Source organism: Dicentrarchus labrax, unplaced genomic scaffold (genome assembly GCF_905237075.1).
Source record: "Dicentrarchus labrax unplaced genomic scaffold, dlabrax2021, whole genome shotgun sequence".
Lineage (NCBI taxonomy): Eukaryota > Metazoa > Chordata > Actinopteri > Moronidae > Dicentrarchus > Dicentrarchus labrax.
In genome coordinates, this window is record NW_026136704.1 from 9,873,837 (window position 1) to 9,887,444 (window position 13,608).

Here is a 13,608-nt window from a genome sequence, read left to right on the forward strand (position 1 = left end):
CAGGTTAGCAATTGTGTGGAATCGTTGAGTGTCTATATGCCATAATCACAAATATGTTATGCTGCTGCATCCAAGCTCCTGTACCCTCTCTCTGCTGCACATTGAGAGCTGCTGCCAACATCCATTCCCCCTCCTCTCCAGCTGGTATAGACTTCTTCTTCATCAAGAAAGACAAGACCCTGTGTCAGTTTCCATGGGCTCAATGACATAAGCATGAAGAGAGGGTATGCACTCTGTGATGGCCGCCCTAGCAGCCACACATTGAGGCACAAAGCGCATGGTGGTAACTCTTTCTTTGTTTGATTATATTTAGGCTTAGAACATTAGACACGATTGACAATAAATAACTGGACACAGATTTTGGATTCATAATACATAGTTTTATTATCCGGTTTTGACAGTAGTTATCTTTTTGGGTGCACACAATTAGTTAACTTTTGTTGTCAATTTTCTGTATTAGATTCATTCAGGTTATTTTTCATTGCATTAATTCATTTTTCTTTGAGTTACCAGTTCCTGGGTGCTGCTGCTGACGATGTTGCATGGCTGACAAAGGAAGTGCCGGCAGATTCAGAGACACTTAAAAGGGGTTGGGCCGATAATTGGGCTACACCATGTTGGCTGGAATCATGGGGAGAGGAAGTGATTTCTCTTTGTTTGAGTTTAGTTATTTCTGATTATTATGCTTTTTGATGTTTAGTATTTCAGTATTTTCCTTAGTTAATAATTGGCTGCATTATCTGGATATTATTGGAGGGTATTATGGTTTGTTTAAATGTTATGTTTTAGTCTATTCCCCCTGTGTGTCAGAGTGGCCTGATCAGCCACTATTTAAGTTCCCCAATGTCTCAGTTTAGTTGGGTTGGTGTGGTGTGTTCGTTCAGTTAATGTAGCCTGAGTTAAGTTCTGTTTAGTTGACCTCTTTTATGGGCCCAGAACATTTTGTATATTTTGTAAATTGATTATTTTCACACTTTTTTTGTGAATAAAAGGATTTTTTGTGAAAATTTACCTTTGACTCCTCATGCCTGCCAGCTCGGTCCCTGACATATGGTGGCAGCGGTGGGATTAGCTGGTTGAGGCAGGTTTTTTTTCCTCTCTTTCCCCCTGCATTTGATTGTTTTTTGCTTTTTTTTACAATGCAGCGTGGAGGAATGATAACAAGAGGAAATCGTGAGGGGCCCCGGGAACCACAGACTGGACAGGAGGGGCGAGGACACGGCACTGGCACTGAAGACACAGGAGGAGTCGCAGGCACTGAGGGTGGAGACAGCAGAGAACCAACGCTGGTGGACATAGCTAGCATTCTCCGTGCCCACATGGGCCAGCAAGAGGCCCGGGATAACCGGCTGAGGGAGGAGTCTGATCGCCAGGAGCAGCGGTTTAAGGCACTCCAACATCAGTTCCAATTGCTACAGCTCGAGGTACAAGCTTGCACTTCTCCAACCCTGGAGCACACGTCAGCTGACCTTGATTCAGATGAACCTGGTCCCCAAGCCCAAATAGCCCTGACGCCTGAGGGTGCTCCAGCCAATTCCTCATCAGGTCAGTTTTGGTTCCCCCAAGAGCCTAGATTAGAAAAGCTGACAGAGCACGATGATATTGAACACTTTCTTGTAACTTTTGAAAGGATTGCAGCAGCATGTAGGTGGCCTAGACCTGACTGGGTTTTTTGCCTTATTCCACTGCTCACTGGTAAAGCTAGAGGTGCTTATGTAAATATGGACCTTGATGATGCTCATGAATATGAGAGTGTTAAAGATGCTATCTTAAAAAAACATGACATTAACCCTGAGGCCTACAGGCAGAGATTTCGTTCCACAGATGTTGAACCTGGTGAGTCTCCCAAAGAGCTGTATGTAAGGTTGAAGGAGCTGTATGGGAAGTGGATACAGCCAAAAGGTAGAACGGTTAAAGCTGTGGGGGAAATGATTATATTGGAACAGTATCTACCAATGTTATCTCCTGAGCTGCAGGTATGGATAAAAGAACACGACCATTCAACGGCTGCAGAGGCTGCTTCGCTGGCGGATGTGTTTGTGGCTGCCCGGAGAAAAAGTCAACCATGGAGTTACTCTGCCTGGAAAGCTACAAAGGACACCCGCAGGCCTACATCATCACAACAATATCAGAGGGCGGCACCTGGTGTGGGTAAGGCTCCCATGAGGGAGAACCAGGCAATGAATTCACAAACAAAACATTCATACAAAGTACCCACTTGTTACCTGTGTGGACAGGAAGGTCACACAAAACCAATGTGCCCAAAGAACCCTGCTAAGCTCACTCAAATGTGTGTTGTCCCCCGTCAAAATGACCCTACACCAAAAAATGATCACTCCATGAAAATGATCACTGTCAAAATTAATGGTAAAGCTCTGAAGGCCCTAATGGACTCTGGTAGTGATCAGACACTGGTACACAGGCAGTTTGTCCCCGCTAATATGATCCGCACCCTTGAAACTAACCCCATTTGCTGTGTGCATGGGGATAAGAAGCCCTACCCCACAGCTGACATTTACATTGAAGTGCAAGAGCAACCATACCTTAACATTGGAGTGGCTGACAATCTTCCCTTCCCAGTGGTGCTGGGTAGCAACCTACCAGTTTTGTTTGACCTATTAAGCCAACCTATTAGGTGCAATGTGGCTGTAACCAGAGCCCAGGCCAAGTTGGTAGATGAGCCCTCTGTAACCCTCAGTGCCCTGCCTTTTTATGATGCTGACTTAGACACCCAGCCGGGGAAGTCCCGGAAGTCACACAGTCGAAGGAGGCAGGAAAGATTCCAGCACACTGTCATTCCACCACCAGATGCAGTAGCTCCAGATTTGCCACTAGGTTTTAAAATACCTTCAGACATTGTTCAGATGCAACAAAGGGACCACAGTTTAGCGGCTCTATTAAGGAGTGCTAAAGAGAGAGAGGTGGAGAGTGAGTTAGAGTACAGTTCTGGAGGAGTATTTTCTGCAGAAGGGTATTCTCTGCCATCAACATGGACCAGTGAAGCAGCTAGTGGTTCCCAAAGCAGCCCGAGACACAGTGCTTGTCTTGGGCCACTCTGTTCCCTGGGCTGGCCACCTAGGGAAGCACAAGACCCTGGCTCGGATTAAACGATACTTTCACTGGCCTGGTTTGGGGGCAGATGTTAGCCAGTTCTGTAGGACTTGCCCTCAGTGCCAGAAGACTTCAAGTAGAGGACCATGTAGAGCTCCTCTCCAGCCACTCCCCATTGTTGGTACCCCCTTTGAGCGTCTTGGTATGGACATTGTTGGTCCCGTAGAAAAAAGCAAAAGTGGAAACCGCTACATGTTGGTCATCACAGACTATGCGACTAAATATCCTGAGGTGTTTCCCCTGAAGTCGGTCAAGGCAAAGACGGTGGCATTCTCCTTGGTGCAGTTCTTCTCCAGAGTCGGTTTCCCGCAAGAGATTTTAACTGACCAAGGCACTAACTTTATGTCCACGCTCCTGAAACAGGTTTACCAACTGTTTGGCAACAAGAGTCTGCGAACAACCCCCTACCATCCACAGACAGATGGACTGACGGAGCGGTTCAACCAGACCCTCAAGCAAATGCTCCATGCCTCAGAGAGGGGTATCGGTGCTGTCCTTCTGCAAGGACCAACAGAGGACCAACATCCAGTGACTTTCATCAGCTGCAAGCTGCTCCCCAGGGAAGTCCGCTACTCTACCGTGGAGAAAGAAGCCCTGGCGATCAAGTGGGCTCTCGACTCTTATAAATACTACCTTCTGGGGAGGGAGTTCACTCTACAGACTGATCACAAGGCCCTCCAGTGGTTGCAACGGATGATGGACACTAATGGCAGAGTCACCCGTTGGTATCTGGGCATGCAACCCTTCCGCTTCATAGTACAGCACATCCCTGGCAAACTCAATGTGACGGCAGATTATCTCTCTCGCTGTCACAACGAGAGTTCCGAAGGGGGGGAGTATGTGATGGCCGCCCTAGCAGCCACACATTGAGGCACAAAGCGCATGGTGGTAACTCTTTCTTTGTTTGATTATATTTAGGCTTAGAACATTAGACACGATTGACAATAAATAACTGGACACAGATTTTGGATTCATAATACATAGTTTTATTATCCGGTTTTGACAGTAGTTATCTTTTTGGGTGCACACAATTAGTTAACTTTTGTTGTCAATTTTCTGTATTAGATTCATTCAGGTTATTTTTCATTGCATTAATTCATTTTTCTTTGAGTTACCAGTTCCTGGGTGCTGCTGCTGACGATGTTGCATGGCTGACAAAGGAAGTGCCGGCAGATTCAGAGACACTTAAAAGGGGTTGGGCCGATAATTGGGCTACACCATGTTGGCTGGAATCATGGGGAGAGGAAGTGATTTCTCTTTGTTTGAGTTTAGTTATTTCTGATTATTATGCTTTTTGATGTTTAGTATTTCAGTATTTTCCTTAGTTAATAATTGGCTGCATTATCTGGATATTATTGGAGGGTATTATGGTTTGTTTAAATGTTATGTTTTAGTCTATTCCCCCTGTGTGTCAGAGTGGCCTGATCAGCCACTATTTAAGTTCCCCAATGTCTCAGTTTAGTTGGGTTGGTGTGGTGTGTTCGTTCAGTTAATGTAGCCTGAGTTAAGTTCTGTTTAGTTGACCTCTTTTATGGGCCCAGAACATTTTGTATATTTTGTAAATTGATTATTTTCACACTTTTTTTGTGAATAAAAGGATTTTTTGTGAAAATTTACCTTTGACTCCTCATGCCTGCCAGCTCGGTCCCTGACATATGGTGGCAGCGGTGGGATTAGCTGGTTGAGGAAGGTTTTTTTTTTCGCTCTCTTTCCCCCCTGCATTTGATTGTTTTTTGCTTTTTTTACAATGCAGCGTGGAGGAATGATAACAAGAGGAAATCGTGAGGGGCCCCGGGAACCACAGACTGGACAGGAGGGGCGAGGACACGGCACTGGCACTGAAGACACAGGAGGAGTCGCAGGCACTGAGGGTGGAGACAGCAGAGAACCAACGCTGGTGGACATAGCTAGCATTCTCCGTGCCCACATGGGCCAGCAAGAGGCCCGGGATAACCGGCTGAGGGAGGAGTCTGATCGCCAGGAGCAGCGGTTTAAGGCACTCCAACATCAGTTCCAATTGCTACAGCTCGAGGTACAAGCTTGCACTTCTCCAACCCTGGAGCACACGTCAGCTGACCTTGATTCAGATGAACCTGGTCCCCAAGCCCAAATAGCCCTGACGCCTGAGGGTGCTCCAGCCAATTCCTCATCAGGTCAGTTTTGGTTCCCCCAAGAGCCTAGATTAGAAAAGCTGACAGAGCACGATGATATTGAACACTTTCTTGTAACTTTTGAAAGGATTGCAGCAGCATGTAGGTGGCCTAGACCTGACTGGGTTTTTTGCCTTATTCCACTGCTCACTGGTAAAGCTAGAGGTGCTTATGTAAATATGGACCTTGATGATGCTCATGAATATGAGAGTGTTAAAGATGCTATCTTAAAAAAACATGACATTAACCCTGAGGCCTACAGGCAGAGATTTCGTTCCACAGATGTTGAACCTGGTGAGTCTCCCAAAGAGCTGTATGTAAGGTTGAAGGAGCTGTATGGGAAGTGGATACAGCCAAAAGGTAGAACGGTTAAAGCTGTGGGGGAAATGATTATATTGGAACAGTATCTACCAATGTTATCTCCTGAGCTGCAGGTATGGATAAAAGAACACGACCATTCAACGGCTGCAGAGGCTGCTTCGCTGGCGGATGTGTTTGTGGCTGCCCGGAGAAAAAGTCAACCATGGAGTTACTCTGCCTGGAAAGCTACAAAGGACACCCGCAGGCCTACATCATCACAACAATATCAGAGGGCGGCACCTGGTGTGGGTAAGGCTCCCATGAGGGAGAACCAGGCAATGAATTCACAAACAAAACATTCATACAAAGTACCCACTTGTTACCTGTGTGGACAGGAAGGTCACACAAAACCAATGTGCCCAAAGAACCCTGCTAAGCTCACTCAAATGTGTGTTGTCCCCCGTCAAAATGACCCTACACCAAAAAATGATCACTCCATGAAAATGATCACTGTCAAAATTAATGGTAAAGCTCTGAAGGCCCTAATGGACTCTGGTAGTGATCAGACACTGGTACACAGGCAGTTTGTCCCCGCTAATATGATCCGCACCCTTGAAACTAACCCCATTTGCTGTGTGCATGGGGATAAGAAGCCCTACCCCACAGCTGACATTTACATTGAAGTGCAAGAGCAACCATACCTTAACATTGGAGTGGCTGACAATCTTCCCTTCCCAGTGGTGCTGGGTAGCAACCTACCAGTTTTGTTTGACCTATTAAGCCAACCTATTAGGTGCAATGTGGCTGTAACCAGAGCCCAGGCCAAGTTGGTAGATGAGCCCTCTGTAACCCTCAGTGCCCTGCCTTTTTATGATGCTGACTTAGACACCCAGCCGGGGAAGTCCCGGAAGTCACACAGTCGAAGGAGGCAGGAAAGATTCCAGCACACTGTCATTCCACCACCAGATGCAGTAGCTCCAGATTTGCCACTAGGTTTTAAAATACCTTCAGACATTGTTCAGATGCAACAAAGGGACCACAGTTTAGCGGCTCTATTAAGGAGTGCTAAAGAGAGAGAGGTGGAGAGTGAGTTAGAGTACAGTTCTGGAGGAGTATTTTCTGCAGAAGGGTATTCTCTGCCATCAACATGGACCAGTGAAGCAGCTAGTGGTTCCCAAAGCAGCCCGAGACACAGTGCTTGTCTTGGGCCACTCTGTTCCCTGGGCTGGCCACCTAGGGAAGCACAAGACCCTGGCTCGGATTAAACGATACTTTCACTGGCCTGGTTTGGGGGCAGATGTTAGCCAGTTCTGTAGGACTTGCCCTCAGTGCCAGAAGACTTCAAGTAGAGGACCATGTAGAGCTCCTCTCCAGCCACTCCCCATTGTTGGTACCCCCTTTGAGCGTCTTGGTATGGACATTGTTGGTCCCGTAGAAAAAAGCAAAAGTGGAAACCGCTACATGTTGGTCATCACAGACTATGCGACTAAATATCCTGAGGTGTTTCCCCTGAAGTCGGTCAAGGCAAAGACGGTGGCATTCTCCTTGGTGCAGTTCTTCTCCAGAGTCGGTTTCCCGCAAGAGATTTTAACTGACCAAGGCACTAACTTTATGTCCACGCTCCTGAAACAGGTTTACCAACTGTTTGGCAACAAGAGTCTGCGAACAACCCCCTACCATCCACAGACAGATGGACTGACGGAGCGGTTCAACCAGACCCTCAAGCAAATGCTCCATGCCTCAGAGAGGGGTATCGGTGCTGTCCTTCTGCAAGGACCAACAGAGGACCAACATCCAGTGACTTTCATCAGCTGCAAGCTGCTCCCCAGGGAAGTCCGCTACTCTACCGTGGAGAAAGAAGCCCTGGCGATCAAGTGGGCTCTCGACTCTTATAAATACTACCTTCTGGGGAGGGAGTTCACTCTACAGACTGATCACAAGGCCCTCCAGTGGTTGCAACGGATGATGGACACTAATGGCAGAGTCACCCGTTGGTATCTGGGCATGCAACCCTTCCGCTTCATAGTACAGCACATCCCTGGCAAACTCAATGTGACGGCAGATTATCTCTCTCGCTGTCACAACGAGAGTTCCGAAGGGGGGGAGTATGTGATGGCCGCCCTAGCAGCCACACATTGAGGCACAAAGCGCATGGTGGTAACTCTTTCTTTGTTTGATTATATTTAGGCTTAGAACATTAGACACGATTGACAATAAATAACTGGACACAGATTTTGGATTCATAATACATAGTTTTATTATCCGGTTTTGACAGTAGTTATCTTTTTGGGTGCACACAATTAGTTAACTTTTGTTGTCAATTTTCTGTATTAGATTCATTCAGGTTATTTTTCATTGCATTAATTCATTTTTCTTTGAGTTACCAGTTCCTGGGTGCTGCTGCTGACGATGTTGCATGGCTGACAAAGGAAGTGCCGGCAGATTCAGAGACACTTAAAAGGGGTTGGGCCGATAATTGGGCTACACCATGTTGGCTGGAATCATGGGGAGAGGAAGTGATTTCTCTTTGTTTGAGTTTAGTTATTTCTGATTATTATGCTTTTTGATGTTTAGTATTTCAGTATTTTCCTTAGTTAATAATTGGCTGCATTATCTGGATATTATTGGAGGGTATTATGGTTTGTTTAAATGTTATGTTTTAGTCTATTCCCCCTGTGTGTCAGAGTGGCCTGATCAGCCACTATTTAAGTTCCCCAATGTCTCAGTTTAGTTGGGTTGGTGTGGTGTGTTCGTTCAGTTAATGTAGCCTGAGTTAAGTTCTGTTTAGTTGACCTCTTTTATGGGCCCAGAACATTTTGTATATTTTGTAAATTGATTATTTTCACACTTTTTTTGTGAATAAAAGGATTTTTTGTGAAAATTTACCTTTGACTCCTCATGCCTGCCAGCTCGGTCCCTGACACACTCCTACTCATCTCTTCTGATTTCCGATCTTCTTTTTCTGATCCGAGTACCTGGATAAGGGTCCAGGAAACCCTGCTCATCTCTCCCCGCTCCCAGAACATGACTGACCCATGTTGCACACCCGCATCCCATTACTACCCTGATCAGAAGCGGTTAGTGGAATCACACAAGTTGGCACCATGCTTAGTGGGCCCCTTCCCATCGTACTCAGTGGTTAACCTAGACACTCATCTTCGACTCTCTAGGTCCACGTGCTTCCTACCTTCCACATCTTCCAGGGAAGCCAGTTGGGAGAATCCGCTGCCTGATTCTCTGCCTGGCTGTTTGTTTGTTGTTTCCCACACACTTACCTGATTTATAATATGGTGCAGGTACAGCCATCTGCACTATGACCTCTACACCGTCCACTTGTGTTTTGGGTGGGGCTACCAGGTAGATGAGTCCCCCCCACAGGTTCCACACCTGCACCATCTCTGAGGTAACAGGGAATCGCTCGTGAACACATGGTGCTCTCTTCAACTCTGCAGCATTCAGTCTGTCTGTTTGACAGCCTATCTGGATCTGAGGAAGACATTTTTAATTAAAAAACAGTGTATCTTCAGTATCTCCCTTGAACTAAATAAACCCAAAGTTTAGATTTGATTTTGTGTACCTTCCATCCCTTGTTGACAAGCTCTGCTGGTATGGCCACATAGGTCTTCATACCAGGAGAGAGGTAGAGACCTGTACTAATCCACCCACCCCCCCCACACACACACACACACACGCATATCATTGCAATGCACACAGATTAATATAATATACTCTAAATTATATTAACAGATTGATCACAGTTCTACAATTTTCCTTGAAATTCTGTAATGCATTTGAGTGAGGTCTGACCTGCTGTGTTCACATTAATCTTGATTCTCTGGTTGTAGACAACTGGCATCATGGGGTTATGCTTGATGAGGTAGGGCAGGAGAGCATCAGGATCTTTGCAAACCTTATATACCTCTGTCCCTACACTTAGGAGTAGGTGGTCTTTGGGACTCTTCGCAGGGCAGCTGTCACAGACCTATAATGATAAATATTTTAAAAGAGGTTGCTCACAGTATCTCAGAATCTGCAGCTAAGAAAAAAATATGATCCTCTTGCTAGTATTGTTCCCATAGTACAATTATTTGCACTAGAGATTGTAGTAATTATTGCCCTATGGTAACTTAATCTACTGTCAATAGAATATTATCCACTCAAGCCAGTATATAATGCCAGAGACTAAACTGAAAATGCAGAATTAAAAGAGACCTTTACTCATAAACAATCATAGAAAAAGTAATTTACTGCCCACCTGTGGCATGCCCGTCTTCTTCAAGATGTTGGTGAGAGTGGACACCACTTGTGTTTAGGAGGAGCAGTCATGGGCCTTCATGTGCAAGTAGTTGGCACAGTCCCCACCCAGTTTTTTAAGGCATTCCTCCTCATGCTCTGTAAGTTGCTCCCCCTGGGTTACATGACCAGCAAAGCGGTGTAGAAGGTGGCGGAAGTGGTAGGTGTCTTTGATGGCCTGGCTTGGCACAGGGGCCTTGTAGGAACCTTCTCTAATAATCTTGTCCAGCAGGCTCAAGCCCATCTTGTTAAGGATCTTGTTTCCTGAAAGACAGTGCAAGTAACATGACTTGATCTATGTGTCGCATGGTTTACAGTATTAGGTATACTACTTACCGAATAAGAATTTAAGAATATAAGAACTACAGTATTATTAAGTATAATACTTACAGTATAAGAATGTTGTACTGATTCCTAAAACCAGATCAGTTGGTGAGATTTGACCTTTTGTTTTTTCTTCATCTTTTCTTTTCAATACAGATGCCTGTTTACCTTTAGGTAGCTAATATGCATATTTTTTATGGTAAATATCTAGTAAAGATAATTTCTGCCTCAGTCTCTGTGTGTTTGTTTTTGGGGTCCTACGCCAGCTCTCCTCTTTTTGTATGTAGGTTCTCCCTGGGGTGTTTCATTGCCCATGAACAAGCAATAATATAACATCATCACATGAATTTAGAAGGTGGTATCAGGGAAATGGCCTGGTGTCTTCTCCATTATATGAATTTATTTACTTTCAGTTGGAGAGCAAGAAAATATTCCATAATAGATTGAACTGTACCCTTTCTTCGCACTGGATTTGGACTATCTGCATTTGCTATAAAAGTCGCAACTCAGTGGACCACACTACCAGGTGACATGAAGAGTTCTAACAGTAGCTTTAAAGCCAAATTAAAAAATCTGCTAGAAGCTTCTCCACTTTGTAACTTTATATACAAATGTAATTACTTTTAAATTGTCTAACATACACTTGCTGACATATTGTATGTGTGTGATGTACTGTGATGTGTCCTGTTTGTCTAGTTTGTTTTGTAGTGTTCTCTCACTGTGCGTCTGTTTTAATTGTGACCTTCCAAGGGACTGTAGGTGAAAATGAGATTTAAGCTAAATCTGGAACAATACATGCAATGCTAACATTTATGTTTAATACTGGTATTATACATGGTCCTTTACAAGCTAAATAAATAATTACTTGTTATATTATCTTTGAAATTAGCAGCATAAAATAAATCTCTTGGGGCATGTTATCATACCTGAGAAATCTGTCATTGGGTTTTGCCCTTTGTGTGTCTGTGCCCAGTACCAGGCATGTCCACCAATCAGCAGGCCTCCTCCCTCTGCCACAAAGTCCTGGATTTCCTCCAGATGTTCATCGCTGTATGCTGTACAGACAAATACACTGAGGTCCTCCCTGAAGTTTGTCTTCTCACAATTAAACTCTGACTTGCTGAAGAGTTTAAAGGCTTGGTCGAGGTCTGGCGCTACACCAACAATGCCCTGCCGGCCTTCATCCAGCCAACGAATGGCATTGTTCCAAAGTGGAGTCAGTGTCTGTGATAAAGGTTTATCCAAGAAAAAAGAGCAGGTTTGTTAATCACATAAAAAATATTTGGCAGATTAAAACAACAACAACAAAAACAACAACAACTTTCAGAGACTAGTAGTACTGCTCCTAATAGAAAGTTGTATAATGTCCTCTGTGGCTCAAGAGCTTTGCCAAGTCAGAGGAGATAAAACCAAGCATTATCTCATTTTAACAATACCACAGAACTATAATTTACTGTTGGACTTACAATGACTTATTGAGTAACTTCCAAGGAAGAACAAAAGGAGTAACTGTGGGATCAGTCAATCTTATCATAAGTTTTGTATCTCACGGCGTCTTAGAGGCCATGTCACAAAGAAAATAGCTTTACTAATTGGCAAGTGTCAGACGTCATGGATATAGCACATGGCATTGAACCAAACATCCCACTTAAATGGGTAAAAGATTGAGCAACACTAGCACAAAAGCAGTGCAAAAGGAGAAACCTCAAAATGGCAATCCGTGAAAAAAACCAAAATGCACACACTGATGATCTATGTCTTAAAAACATACATCAAATCATTTCAATTCAATTTAAAGATGTAAATATACAGACCAATCAATTAATCATTAATTACCACTTTTAAGGCTCCAAAATAAAATAAAAAATATGAGAAAATTCCAAACCTAAAAACATATTTCTAACTAAAAAACGAATTAAAACAAATTAAATCACAAGATACATGTAGCAGATTAGCATTTTTAAGAGTAACTATGGGTATTTACCAAGTGTGAACCTATCATGACGTCAGTTAGATGGAGCTGCGCAACTCGTCCCAAATTTTCTAAATATATTTCCAACATCATTCCAACAAAAGGCAAATGCTGATATATTCACCATGTGTGGAGGAATCATCATTAAGGTGTACAAACTGAGATCAATCTCATAAACTGGACTGTCAGCTTAGTGTTGTTCCTTTAATTTCAATAAGATGTTCAAGTCTCTATAGTAGGATGTGGTGGTTAAATCCAGCATTAAGATCTAACAAACCAACTACAGAGACAGGTCCATTGTCTCTGTAGGTCATTTGTAACTTTTACCAGGGGGAAGTTAGATATAGGTCTAGCTTTAATAATTCTGCTGACTGTTTATTTCATTTAATTAATCTTGTTGGCTTTTTGTTTGCAGGATTTTTGTTGCACTTGAGCAGAGGCTGTGGTGAAACTCTGCTCCTGCTCACACACACACAGAGCAGAGTGGAGGAAAGAAACAGCGGGAGAGTTGATGGTGGCTGCATGAAAGCTTTGTGAGTGACTGCTGACGTAAAACAAAAGATACCGATTGACGCAGCTGCTGATCATTGAGATTGGATCGGAAAATTCTGATCATAAAATGAATACATAGGCTAGGTGTAAAAGGGACAGGTGCCATTGCAAACACCATTTCCTGCTAAATAAATTCTTCCGAATTATAGAAGGAACTTGAGAGATTTTGTAACTGTATTCTTTTGAAAAACATGACATTTACAACATTGCAGTACACACACACTTTCATTTATGTTCTGTGAGCAAAGTTAGTGATAAAAATGGTGTGAGTCAACTACAGAATTTAACAATTCCCTTAAACATAATTTATCAAGTTCCCTCTATGAAATGATCATATTCATTGGTAGAGTGAAACATGATTTTCAAGTGAATTTCAGTTGAATTTAAAAACTGCATGGTCAGCTATTGTTTGTAACTACTGCTTCTGCTTTTAATATTGCAACAAATGTAAAGAAAAAGTTATCTAAATCTATCTTCCCACACCTACATCAGCACTAGAGTGGAGAAATTTATATTCATTAGGTTTTTTCCATTGAAAATATAAATATGTTACAAGTATATTAATGTACCAGGTAAACACAAAGCTTACTGATTCACACAATAAACATCCACACATCCTTAATTTAATCGGTCCTGCTGCATGGCCAGAACCTGCGACCTTTATGCTCACACTGTACGGATCAGTTGACCAACTACGTGTGTGGAGCTTACACTGAACATACTGTCAATACTGCTAGTCAGTTTTGTCCATTAACAATTACAATAAAGTAAACAACATAATGAACATGTCCTCATTGTTGACACAAATAGTTAATTCACTTTGAACAGTTCTACAATGAATGGAATGTAAAAAGATAAATATGAAAAATATGCAGCAGGAGATGCCGGGAAGATGCAGACAATGTG

General features: G+C 43.4%; 1 protein-coding gene across 8 annotated transcripts; it reads left to right on the plus strand.

The window, feature by feature from the left end:
• Window positions 1–238: 238 nt before the first annotated feature.
• On the plus strand, window positions 239–6,826 carry LOC127361776 (uncharacterized). 8 transcript variants are annotated; one of them, XM_051396679.1, is made up of 3 exons: window positions 239–283; window positions 1,146–1,545; window positions 1,977–3,800. In XM_051396679.1, the coding sequence occupies exon 3, from the start codon at window positions 2,163–2,165 to the stop codon at window positions 3,105–3,107; it is 945 nt and encodes a 314-aa protein (XP_051252639.1). In that variant the 5' UTR covers window positions 239–283; window positions 1,146–1,545; window positions 1,977–2,162; the 3' UTR covers window positions 3,108–3,800. The 8 variants fall into 7 exon arrangements, with proteins under 8 accessions (XP_051252637.1, XP_051252635.1, XP_051252638.1 ...); XM_051396677.1 differs by lacking the exon at window positions 1,977–3,800 and adding an exon at window positions 5,696–6,826 and having other exon boundaries at window positions 239–661; XM_051396675.1 differs by lacking the exons at window positions 1,146–1,545; window positions 1,977–3,800 and adding exons at window positions 4,865–5,264; window positions 5,696–6,826 and having other exon boundaries at window positions 239–661.
• Window positions 6,827–13,608: the final 6,782 nt, after the last annotated feature.